The 13315-nt window shown below is 45.7% G+C and overlaps 2 protein-coding genes across 5 annotated transcripts in view; one reads left to right on the forward strand and one right to left on the reverse strand.

Annotated features, from left to right (window-relative positions):
* The window catches only part of LOC147614471 (uncharacterized), a 37700-nt gene that overhangs the window by 15078 nt on the left and 9307 nt on the right, over window positions 1-13315 (forward strand). The gene's annotated exons all lie outside the window — the stretch shown is intronic.
* Window positions 9936-11701, reverse strand: LOC147614472 (uncharacterized). The gene has a single exon (XM_086781002.1). It carries the CDS (start codon window positions 11422-11424, stop codon window positions 10150-10152), a length of 1275 nt encoding a protein of 424 aa, XP_086637128.1. The 5' UTR covers window positions 11425-11701; the 3' UTR covers window positions 9936-10149.

The following is a 13315-nucleotide window of genomic DNA, read 5'->3' on the forward strand; positions in this document are numbered from 1 at the left end:
GTAGAGGTATTTTTGTATTCTGGTGCCATTGGATCCTGGTACCATTGAGAATACATTGGGAAATACTCTGCATTGTGTCTTGTGCTGCATGTATGTTGGTATGATACATCAAGTGCTTTATTATGTTCATGGGTGTGACTCGTGCGAGATGGCCATGAAACATATGTGGGAAAGTACTTAGTGGATGTAGTGTTTGGATGCATTGAGTGCTTTCATATGCTCATGTTGTACCATTAGTCGTGGGTCCTGCGGGATGCCCATGGGCGTAAGGCTTGCGAGCAGCCCTTAGACTGTTACTTTGGAGTAGGTAGAGCATTTTGAGGAGCATATTGTTTGCGAATGAATATGTGTGTCATGCATATGTAGAATGATGCATGGTTTTGTTTTTGGCGAACACCGTTAACGTGTTTCCATTTGGTTTTAGACTTTTGCTGTAGGTTCTGAAGGAACAAGCAAGAGGACAGTGTGGCTTATTGTGCAGGATGATTATTTTATCATCCAGATGCATTGGAAGGCCATTGTTTGGGGTGTCTTTGCTCATGAGATGCTTTACTGTGCCATTGAGTGCAATCGAGGACGCTTGCCATTTTTCAAGAGGGGGGTATGTCATGACCCTGTGTTTTTCTCTGGACAAGATGCAGATGTGCACGGGGACATGGTGGACAGTGTGAATGGCATCAGGTTGGAGTCAAAAAGGCAGCCCATGTGTGGACAGCCCCATGTGTGAAAGGGGGCAAAGAGATTTTAGCTTAAAAGGTTTAAAAACCTTTAAAATCATTTATAAAGCCCTTCATTAAAGATAATCGTGGCCCTTATGCTATTATGGGGCCACGTGTGCTTTTTGGGAAGAAGAGGGACTGCCAGGCAAAGGAGGCGCCTATCTCTCTTGAGGAAGCATGTGCTTTTTGGGAGAGGTGGACTGCATGCTGGCTGCGCACAGAAGAGCCTGTGCAGGACTGTACGGCTGCTGTGCAGGTACTGTCCATGTGGCAGGTCAGGCTGTTGTTTGCAGGTACAGTCCACGTGGCAGGTTAGGCTGCTGTGCAGGTGCAGATTCAGGCGATGCAGGTACAGGCGGCGCAGGTTAGGTTGCTGCAGATTGGAGGCGGCGCATGTGCAGGTATAGTCCACGTGGCAGATCTGTACGGCTGCTGCAGGTTGGCTGGCAGCTGGTACAGGTGGTCGTTGCAAGCCTGTACACAGACAGCAGGAAGGTACTGCTGGCGCTACAGGCAATATAGGCGCATCTGAGTGTCTATTTATGCATGCTTTTTGGAGACTGAAGGCTGGCTGTTGTGCTGTGCTACAAGACAGAGTCACAGGCCTCCTTTCTCTCTCTCCCTTTGCTGAAGAGTAGACAAGGGTTGGTTTCTCTTGATACAAAGGTGGAGAGAGGTTGGTTTTCCATGAACATAGACATCATGTCGATGGCGTTCAACTGATGGAACTTTCAGCTTCTCTTTGCTTTGGATTAGGGACTGTTTTGGGACAGTTTATGGGCTGTTTTTGCTTGGCTGCAAATTCAGCTATGTACTTGGGTTTCTGGCTACAAGTACAGGTCTCTTGGTTATGTTTCTTGGCATGGGAGTGATGCAAGCTCGCATGGCTGCGTGCTCATGGAGCAGATTGTTTTCTTCTTGCTAGAAAGGAACAGTGGGACCTACAGCTATGGGTATCTCTATGTTGCCAGATGTTTCATGAGGGAACAGATAACTAGATGTATGGGAACAGGACAGAAGTTTCAAAGGGGAACAGGCCTAAGGGTTTCATGTGGAAACAGGTCGTAGGTTTCTCGAGGAAACATGTTTTTTGGGTTTCTCCAGGAGACAGGTCACGTGCAGGCAGAAGGTACAGGCATGGACACATGTTTGGTACAGCCTTGCTACTGATTGGGCAGGGGACAGGGAATCCATGACAGAGATGGATAGTACCCTTGGAAGGTAGAGAGGGTTTGTACAGGTGTGTCAACTGTATGGTATGCTGTGCTGTGATACTCTTTTGAGAGACAGTTTGGGAGTCTGTGTTGTGATGCAGAAGCACTGGATGTGTCAGGGTGTGATGCTGTTCATAGTGTGAGAGGCTATGGATGGTTGTGGCCTCCTTGATCATGGGAGAAAGCTTCTGTATGCAGACTCAATGTGTGAGAGTCTTTCGATGTGAACAATGGCTGGACTTGTTTGTGGATGCCGAGTGGACAAGAAGCCAGATGCAGGTTCTTTGCAGGCTTCAAGGGTTCTACTGCGATGGCTGAGTTCCCAGCCTTATATTGTAATCAAAGCTCTTATAATCAATTAAAGAAATACCGCAAGGGGCGCCACTGCGATTTGGGGCCAATCGGTGTCCGTGTACTGTTTGCAGGAGCACTCTAGCTCCCCCTGTTTGTTTTCTTTTTCTAGGTTCTCAATGGCGTTGAAGTGTTTTATGTGCGAGTGTTTGTTTCACCGCCCGTCAAGGCCAGTTTACACTTCAAGCAGGAATATGGTGTGGACTTTGATGAGATCTTCTCTCCAGTGGTCAAAATGACCACACTTAGAGCTGTGTTAGCTTTGGTTGCACATGATGATCTGGACTTGATTCAGATGGATGTGAAGACTGCTTTTCTTCACGGTGATCTCCATGAGGAGATATATATGCAACAGCCAGAGGGTTATGCAGTGAGTGGAAAGGAGAAGCTTGTATGCAAGCTGAAAAAGAGTCTTTATGGGCTCAAACAGGCACCAAGAGAATGGTATCATAAATTTGATACATTCATGAAATCCCAGAAATTCAGGAGAAGTGACATAGATCACTGCTTGTACACCAAGAAAGCTTTGGATGGCAGTCTATTGATCCTCATCTTGTATGTTGATGATATGTTGATTGCCGGGAAATCTCGTAAAGAGATGGATGCCTTGAAGAAGAGGCTGCATGAAACCTTTGATATGAAGGATTTGGGTGATGCAAATCACATTTTGGGTATGCGGATACTTCGGGACAGAAATCAGCATGTGTTGTATTTGTCTCAGAAGGAATACATTGGCAAAGTTTTGCAGAGGTTCAATATGGACGGGGGGAAGAAGACTAGTACTCCTTTGCCTCCATATGTGAAACTCAGTGCTATGGACAGCCCACAGTCAGATAGTGGCAGGGCTGATATGGCCAAGGTTCCGTATGCTTCAGCTTGTGGCAGTCTCATGTATGCCATGGTTACTACTAGGCCGGACATTGCATTTGCAGTGGGAGTAGTTTCTAGATACATGGCTAAACCTGGCAAGAAGCATTGGGAAGCAGTGAAAGGTGTCATGAGATACCTGAAGGGCACACAGGATATGTGCATTTGCTTTGGCAAACAGGATGCATTAGTGCATGGTTACACGGATTCGGATTATGCCGGTCATCCAGATAACCGGAAGTCTACTATTGGTTATGTGTTTACATTCACAGGAGGTGCTGTGTCATGGATATCCAGGATGCAGAAGTGCACTGCCTTATCTACTACAGAGGCCGAGTATATTGCAGCCACAGAGGCTTGCAAGGAGGCATTATGGCTATCTCGGTTAGTGGTTGATTTGGTTTATACAGGGGATATTCCATTGTTGCATTGTGACAGTCAGAGTGCCATCCAGTTGGCAAAGAACCCTGTCTTTCATGCAAAGACGAAGCATGTGGATGTGAAGTATCACTTCATCAGAGAGGTGATAGAGAACAAGCAAATTCAGCTTGTTAAGATTCACACGGATGACAACCCGGCTGATCTGTTGACAAAGAGTTTGCCTCCGGAGCGGTTTGCTCATTGCAGACACTTGATGGGCATTGGATGAGGCCAGCTTCAGCCTTGATATGGCCTTGTATATTATCATGTACATGCTGATTTTTCTTTTCCTTCATTTAAGGGCACTTTGCCTTTAAGTGGGAGGTTGTTGGGGTAAAGGCATAATGCCCACCCTTATAGTGTGTACAAGCCCATAAGTTATAGTACATAGTACACTTAGTACTTTTAATGTACTAAGTGCACTATGTGTACTAGTGCAATATACATGTGTGATAGGGGAGTCACACACTCATCTTGATGAGTTGACTTATCCCCACAAGTCTCTCTCTCTCCCTTGTTCTCTCTGTGTATGTCTCCCACACATGAACTCTAACCCTAATTCTTAACTCTCCCATTCATCCGATGTGGTCTAAAGATCTGATCCATCATGCGGTTGAAGGTAGCGGAGCATTTGTGAGTCCAAAAGGTATCACTAAATACTCATACAATCCAAAAGTGACACGAAAGGCAGTCTTGTGAATATCTTGTGGCTGGATCCGAATCTGATGAAAGCCACTCTTCAAGTCAATCCGACTAAATAATTCCGTGCCTTCCAGTCGATCCAATCTACCATCACCCTTGGTATAGGAAATCGATTCTTGATGGTCATCTTGTTCAAGGCTTTGTATGCGGAATGAGCCATCCTTCTTCTGCACTAGAAGTACTGGAGAACAAAAGGGTGAAGAACTAGGCTATATCAATCCCTTTGATAACAAGTCTTGCACTTGTGTCATAATCTCTTCTTGTTATATTTCATTCACACGATAAGGAGGTCGATTTGGGAGTCAACTCCCTGGAATCAACTCTATCACATGATCCTCTGGTCGCTCAGGAGGCAACGCTCTGGAATAACATCTGTAAAGCAATCCTTGTATCCCTCTAGAAATTGTAGTCTCTCCCTCTCAAGAGAGTTCAAATCTTTCATTGAGTCTTCACTCTTATCCTTTATAAAGATCATATACATGAAGATAGAAGATTTCATTGCTTTGGAAATAGATACATGGGATACGATAGGGATGGTGTCTCTCTTCTTCTTTGCTATAATACTGATATCCTTATTTTGATGCTTAAAAGAAATAGTCCTATCGTGAATTTGGATAATAGCATTCTTCCTATGAAACCATGGCATTCCCAAGATGACATCCGAGTTCTTCAAAGGTGGAATATAGAAATCCTCATAGTCCACATAACCCTAGACATGAATCCTCAACTTACCAATGATAGGCGTTACTGCCACTGCATCACCATGAAACACTTGTTTCGCATGCAAGGCTGGTCCCATCTCCTCGGGTTTGATACCCAGCTGTTCCACAAGCTCTATGGAAATGAAATTATTTGTGGCTCCCCCATATCAAACAACACTAGAGCATTCTTGCCCCGCACGTTGTCCCAAGAGAGATGTAACTCTCTAGCCTCGGGTTCTGAACTGTTTCCCAATACATTGGGAATCCCACTAATCATTGGCTTAGACTTGCTCTCGAGGTCCCTTAGGACGATCCGGACATTGGGCCAACATGTGCCTCTCTTTGCCACATCTAAAGCATTTCCCTTCCTTGCGGTAGACCTCTATTTGCTCATTAGTCAAGTTGTGCTTTCCTTTGTAGGAGTTTGGGAGTTTGGAATACCCCTTAGCTTCATAGGCTGAAACCGATTCTTGGAGTTCTCACGCTTCTCAAGTACCGAAGACTTTTATCCCCAATACTTGTTTTTTTCTTTGGTTCGTCTACCATGTAGACCTTGGAGGCTGGCAACAACTGCAGCTGAATGCGTGAAATCTTGGATGGTGACATTTGGGCATACATTCACAAAATCTCGAATGTTGTCATGCAAACTAGCCCGATACTCTTAATTTAGACTTCTCAGAAATCTCTCTAAAAGGAATAATCTTGAGATATGCATCCCAAAATTTCTTGTTGTAATGATCAACCGTCTCACCTGTTTCCATCTGCAATCTTTCCCATGCAAGGTGCATATCATCTTCAAACTTCTTAGGTCAAAACTGATCACAAAATTGCTTTTTGAAGTCTTTCCATTTCTTGGGAGAAGTTCCCTCAACCATGAGTGCATCCCACCATGCATTGGCTGTCTCCATAAGATGTAAACTAGCCATGCGAATCTTGGATGACTTCGAATAGTTTTCGGAACCAATAGCAGCGGATAAAATGCAAAACATAACAATTTCACCATACCAGTGATGAAACAAAGAGTTCCACCACCCCAATTCTAGATCCAATCATAATAGATGCAATCAATTTGCAATAGCACTCCAATCATTTGCAATCCCCGATCCATTTTTTCCTCTTCCATGTAATTGACTAAATAATTAACGCATATCATCTTTGGTCAACTAACACCCAAACACAAATATGTATGCATCTAGAAATCCTATATGTAGCATATCCTAGCATCCCATACAACCAAGATATACTTTATATAAAACCTCCTTTAGACGACTAACATGAAGTGCATGAGCTACTGCATGTTTTTCTTTTAAATTATCGGAGCAATCTTCTGAAGTTGAAGATTCCACATTACGGTTTTGAGAAGCATTGGGTCGTTTAGGACATTCAAACCATCTATGGTTGCCATTACAAATCGTGCACAATCTTGTCTTTTGTTGTTCACGAAAAGGTGAAGCTATTGTAGGACAAGGAGTGCGACATAGTTGTTTCTCGTATGCGTACGAACCTGTTCGTACGTACGAGTCGTACGGTACGATACCGTACGAATTCGTACGATATCGTACGATACGAGTTGGGGTTTTTTTTTCCCCAAATTTTTTTTTTCCTTGGAATTTTTTTTTCCAAATGCTTAAAAAAAATAGAAACCCTGCTTTACGAAGATCCCAAATGCTCGCAATACTTCGCAACTTTTGTGTCCACTCAATATTCCATATGGGGTTGTGGAGAGACCTAAAAAATCTGGCGAGGTAGACTGGTAGTGTACACTTGATTGGTAGGATGAGAGAATCTTGCTACATCACTTGGGGATCCCTGGTATAGGTAGGCTAGACAATTAGATTCTCAAGTTATGCACGAGGGAGAACATTTGGACATGGCCATTTTGATCTAGAGAGGAGTCCCTAAACTTATCACCCTAGATGCACTCCTCTTGTGCAAGGACGGTCCCTTAGTCATAAACGCTACACTGGGAGACCTTTGGTATTGCATTACCCATCCAGGTTCTTTTTTGGAGACAGTCGGGAGATCCAACCGGGAGAGACACATATCCATGTACTGGTTTCTCAAGCACTGTAGACTCCTCCCCTCCCAACCTTCCCTCACATTCAAGCTTGAAGCTCCATAGCTTGTACGTGTAAAAAATAAAAACCGTATTTTATCGTACGGTATTCGAAAATTTCATATCGTACCAAAAATTCCCGTACGGTATCGTATTTTCGTACCGTGACAACCATGGAGTGCGAGATTGGTCATGTTTAGAGTCTCGTCCACGATCAGATGCACGTGGTTGAAGGAATTGTTGACGCTGAGAATTATTAAAAGATGACTCTTCTTGTCGGCGAGGTTGCTGTGAATGTTGCCAAGGGAAGTTGGATCGGAATTGAAAGTTGTCCGATGAGGATTGTTGATAACTTTCACGAGCCATACGTGAACCATTGCCATAATAACCTTGAGAGGCCGATGTTTGAGAATTTGGATTTAGATCATGATAACCGTATATTTTCCACATTGGAGAATAGAGCTCATATCTCATGAACAACGGCAAGTAAAACATCAGTTTTATTATCCAACAATCATGAGTTCTGGATCACATCGGAGGTTAAAACATCTACCTCACCAAAAACCTGTAAACCGCACATGAAGGAGACCCTAGTGTCCCATACCACCAGGATATGCTCCATATACGTTTTACGAATCCATCACTCATGAGTCCGCATAACACGAATATTTAAATTGCTAGCAATATCTGGCACACAAACTAACCCTTCACAGAAGAATATATTTATCCATGAAATCCATTGAAATATCATCAATGATATAATCTCCGAGTATGGATCTCTGTAGAATATATGCGCGCGTCTCAAGATCCATTGGTAACCCGACCGGTTTCTCAACACCACTTAGAACATGCAAAACATAACAATTTCACCATAGCAGTGACGAAACAAAGAGTTCCACCACCCCAATTCTAGATCCAATCATAAGAGATGCAATCAATCTGCAATAGCACTCCATCATCTGCAATCCCCGATCCATTTTTCCCTCTTCCCTGTAATTGACTAAATAATTAACGTTTATCACCTTTGGTCAACTAACACCCAAACACAAATATGGATGCATCTGGAAATCCTACATGTAGCATATCCTAGCATCCCATACCACCAAGATATACTTCATATAAAACCTCCTTTAGACCTTGAATCCAAGTTAGAGTGATCAATTCCTTCCTAGACCTTGTCTTGTGACAACCAGATTCCTACTTGAATGTTGGTCGCTTTGAGGTTAGACCCCCACTCGTAGGATTACCATAAGTGCTTAACACTCAAAAAATGACAAACTTTGTGAATACTCCAACGAACATTCTGCTCATAGCTACTCACTGGCACCGAGCATAGCCATAAATGGCTAACTAGTCTCTAGGTACTGCCACCAAAGCTAAGTCTTACACAGGAATGTAGAGCACCGATAGTTCGTCATTCCAATCAAAAGACCCTTGGACAACTGTCTAAATAACAAGAGAAGAATCCTAGGAAATACCAAATATTACTCAGGATAGAATCACGTTGCTCCTCGTAAGAGACAGTAAATCCCAACACAACGAAGTTCCCAATCGTATTGACGAAACTCACCCCTTTTCCACCCTTTGTATCCGCCCACCCCAATGTACATGCCCCTGTTAGCAGTCATCTCCTGTATGTACATTACACACCAGGGCCATTGTTGTGGGTGTGCCTTGCCCATTTAGGTGTTTCTCCATTTTTCCATGTATTTTTCCCTATTTTTACTAGTTGTGGGGCTGTTATTTGCTGGCCGACTTGTGTCCAGTACCTGGCCAACTGCACCTTTGCTAGTTGACTGCCTATTTGCAGTCGTGAGCATGTCCAGCGGCGTGTCGGCTGGAGGTGAGGATGGGGTTGATGAGGTAGGTGGGGTGGGAAAACGGAGTGGTGGAGATGATTGGGAGGGGAAGAGGGGGAGGGTTGAGGTGCTAGATGGGGGTGGTGGTGGTGTTGGTGGTTGGGTGTTAGTGCTTGGAGGAGAGGGGCTGGGGGGTGGAGGTTGATGTGGGGCTGCCTTTTTCCTAGCCGACCAGCATATGTGGGTGGTATAAATACCACCCATGGTCCCCCACACTTTTTGTATCGGATCTTGTGTATAGAGCAGAGTTTATATAGCTTCTCTCTACCTCTCTCTTTTGCGTCTTGTTCTCTATAGCAGTTGTCTCTTATTTCCGCTGTGCATCTTGACATGGTATCAGAGCCCCATGTGGCTTGAAGCTTTTGGAGACAGTGGGAGCTTAAGGGTTTGTTGATTTGTGGTGCTGATTGGAGATTGCTTAGACTGTTCGGAACTTGGAGATCGGGTCGTTGGACAATCACCTTGCATATTATTTGCAACCTCTTCTTCATTTTTTTTCCCGCCCACCCTCGCTTCATAAGACCTTGTGAACCCTTGAGATGGCAGACTTGCTTGAGATGGCTGAGAAGCACGTGAAGATCACTACACTCCCCACATTCCCAGTGGATCGACAGTTGGACGGGACCAACTACGGCACATGGAAGGTAATGATGGAGTCTGCCTTGAAGTCTTATGACTTGGTTGATTTCATTGTGGTTGGTGTTCCATGGCTGGAGTTGGAGGACAGGGAGCTTTCACCCTCTACTCGGAAAGAACGGGAGGCTCAGGCACAATTATGGGATCGTGTCAATGCTTGTGTTCTTTCATCTTCCTTAATTGCACACCACAGGTGATTTATCATATCGAACATATGACGCTGGCCAGAGGGATTTGGCAGCATTTGGCTTCTCTGTATAACAAGGTATCACCCATGAAGTGGATCTTGTGTGCGTTCTTTCATCTTCCTTAATTGCACACCACAGTGAAGGGGATCGTGTGCATGCGTGCGTGCGGTGTTGTGTGTGCAAGGAGAGAAAGACAGAGAGGGACGAGACACTGTGTGGGTGGGGAGACTCTGAATCTGTGAGTGAGCTCCCCCTATACAGTATACTGACTATATGTATAGGGTACTCAGTGGGCGGGCGCCCGTGACTCGGGCGGCCGGGCAAGGCACATACGCCTATACCCCAACAACCTCCCACTTAAAGGCGAATGTGCCTTTAAGCAAGGAACCTAGTCTAATGACTATGTACACACACACACGATGAGTGAGATCCACACTCATCCAATGCCCACTGGCTGCTCTGTATGATCTGCATACAGCCGTATCGGCTCTAGTGATAGGCGAGCGTGCATATCCATGCTAAAGCCTGCATGCAAATCCCGCAGGTCCTCCATAATGGCCTGCATGCCTCCATAATGCATCATGCTAGTGTCAGCCATCGTACGACTGACAATCCCTGCTACAAATGCTCCCACTGCAGCTGCTAAGTCGGGTCTCGACACTAGTAGGTCGTAGAAGAGACACCCGAACGCTGAAGAAATCTGCGCAATCCTGGCTGTCCTCGCCACCTCTGCGCTGTATGCATGCACTGCATCATCAGGACTACACTCCCTGTGTGCTGGCTCCTCCTCATCAGCATGATCTAGCATGAGCATATCATCAAACTCCATACCTGTCATCTCTGAATGTGCGTCTAGGGAGCAGACCCGCTCTACCTCTGTGTGCACCAAGTCTGATGACACTTGCTGTGTCTCACTGCAGCAAGCGTGCTCCATCTCTGTCTCTACACAGTCCACTGCCACGTCCTGCACAGCTAAATGCTCTGTCTCTGGAGCATCCTGGAGTCCGTCTGCGAATAAGACACGTCTCGTCTCTCGCACACCACATGGCAGTACCACAATCGAGATCGAACCGTCTCGAACCTCAGATACGTACAATGGAGAGATCAAGCCAGACGTAGGCTTATCTCCTCTCACAATCACAAGTGATCCGCAACGCATCTGGAATGACTGCTCTCTAAGCAATACTCGACAACCACTGTCCTGTAGCTGTCTCACCGAGATCAAACTCTGCGTCATCTCAGGAACATAACGCACATGATGTAGCGTATACAATGCACCACTAGACAATGACAAACATACATCTCCTGCACCTGCAATCTCGTAGATTGCAACATGTAGATGCACAGAACCAAGACTCCCACTAGAAAACGTGCTAAACCACTCACGATGCGACGTGACGTGAAATATAGCATCTGCATCTAGCAACCACTGTGGAGTAACTGAGCATCTGGTAAAGTACGCAAGAGGGACACTGGAGGCAAACGTGACATCACCGTCACTGGCATAGTCAACCACTGCAACTGTCTCTCTAACCTGTGTCAAAGCCGTCTCTGCATCACGCATACATCTCCGTTGCTGTCTCATACGTCTAAAACAGCGACGCCTGATGTGCCCTGTGTGACCACAATGCCAACATCTCATGTGTCGACAACCACGAGACTGCCGTCTCTCAGAAGTCGTCTCTGACGTGTCACACATAATGTCTGCCATAAGTGACAAGAGCTATGGCTCCACAACCTGTACAAGAAGACAACGAGCATAAACCAATGCTCTCAAAGAAATGCACAGAATCGAGACCGAAAGAGAAGCTCCCTGCGGGGAGAAAAACACTCTCAAAAGAGCTCACCAGCACTCACAGTGCTCAAGCGCATCAACGCCAAAAATCTCCCGCAATAGTGTAACCACACTGTGCTCTGCAATTGTTACACTGATGCAAATCTCAACTGCCAAGAAAGTACGTAAACCCTGTAGATCAAGTGGAAGAACAGACATCAACCATTGTCAAAGCTCATAGCTATGAAGTTGCATAAATTGGCCAAACTGGAGGTCTCTAACACCTTAAGGTTTTGGGGTCTGGAAGGCTAGACCAATCTGTGGAACGTCGCAGTTAAGCGCGTATGTGCGAAAACAGCACTGGAACCTGCTACCTGTATCCGCACATGTCATACATGACAAACTACCTCTCTGAACGATGTCCACAATTGGTCTACACTTGCGGAATGTGCTGCACACCTAGCTGACACCTGTGTATTGGCTACCCCCCATGCTGTGTACTTGGTTGCCCACACAGGACACGCTCTTCTCACTGTGTACTTGGTTGCCCACACAGTACACAGATCACTTTTGTCTGTTTTATTTGTGCACTTGGTCGCCCACACAGTGCACAAACAATTTCCAGTCCTCGGGATGGCGGAAAAGTAGCTCTCAAATACTTCCCGCAAGCTGTACTTCGAGTGCCCACAACAGCTACTAGCTGTCTGCTACCTGGTGTGCAAGTTATGCATCAAAGTCAGCAAGACATGGCTGAATTTGCAGCCCACACTGATCATACATAGGCATAAAACACGTGCAACCTATCAACCAGCTGTATCAGATACTTCTTCGTAGCTCTTTAGTGCTACCTGCAACAAGCTGACAAAAGCTTGCTGCTACCAAAATGTTGGACCGAGCTTTTTTGCTGAGATCATATCTCGTACAAGCATCGCTCCACACTTCACATACATGTGAGAAATCACCTGCAAAACAAGGCACTGCGGCCTTCACCTACATAGGGTAGGGTATATGCATATACCCTACATAGGATAGGGTATATGCATAACTGAAGGGTTGGCTGCCCACCTGTAGAGTCCTCAAATGAGCGACTAGCTGCCCTACTGCACAAGGAACAGGCTGGGTCAATTAAGTGCACCTGTAGACGGAGAATTCAGCGCTTTGGCTACCTTGCTATAGTCTTGCCCACGACTTAGCTATGCCAACAACTAGCGCTTTATGTCACGCTGCACATCTGTACATGTAGCCTACACGTTGTGCTTGGCTACCTTACCTGCAGCAAAAGAAGATGCAGAGCGTGTACCTTGCTGCCCCACGTGTACATGTGCTTCATACAAGCGCAATTTTGCAGCTCACACTATCCTGTACTATATGGCCTTCTGTCAGCGCTACAGCCTCCTTGTATTCAGCGCTTCAGTCTCCTTGTTACGCTACACAAAGGAGGATCGCTTTTAAGAAAAAAGCGATGCACAGCTTGTAGCGAATCTGCCCACATAACCTCTACGTTGCCTTCAGCAAATTACTAGCCCAATTCGTTGGCTGCCCATACACTTACGTGGCTTAGCGTACAACTGTGTGAAGCGATTCCCTTCCTTGCAGCCCCCTTTGTGGTACGCTGTTGCTACTGTAACCTGCCCGCGTGACACTGCGTACAATGCTTGGCTGCCTGCAGCAAGAATCGGCCGCTTCACTCTACAGCACTTTATCCCTGAAACCTGTGCAAGTGACTGCAAGTTGCACCACACCACGGTGTCAACGAATGGATGGTATCCTCCACCGTATTGCCCTCCGGCTCAGCCACCACATAGGACGCAATTACAATTGCTACCGC

The sequence above is a fragment of the Cibotium barometz genome, chromosome 42 (assembly GCF_041138505.1).
Source record: "Cibotium barometz isolate CiBa-2024 chromosome 42, ASM4113850v1, whole genome shotgun sequence".
Classification (NCBI taxonomy): domain Eukaryota; kingdom Viridiplantae; phylum Streptophyta; class Polypodiopsida; order Cyatheales; family Cibotiaceae; genus Cibotium; species Cibotium barometz.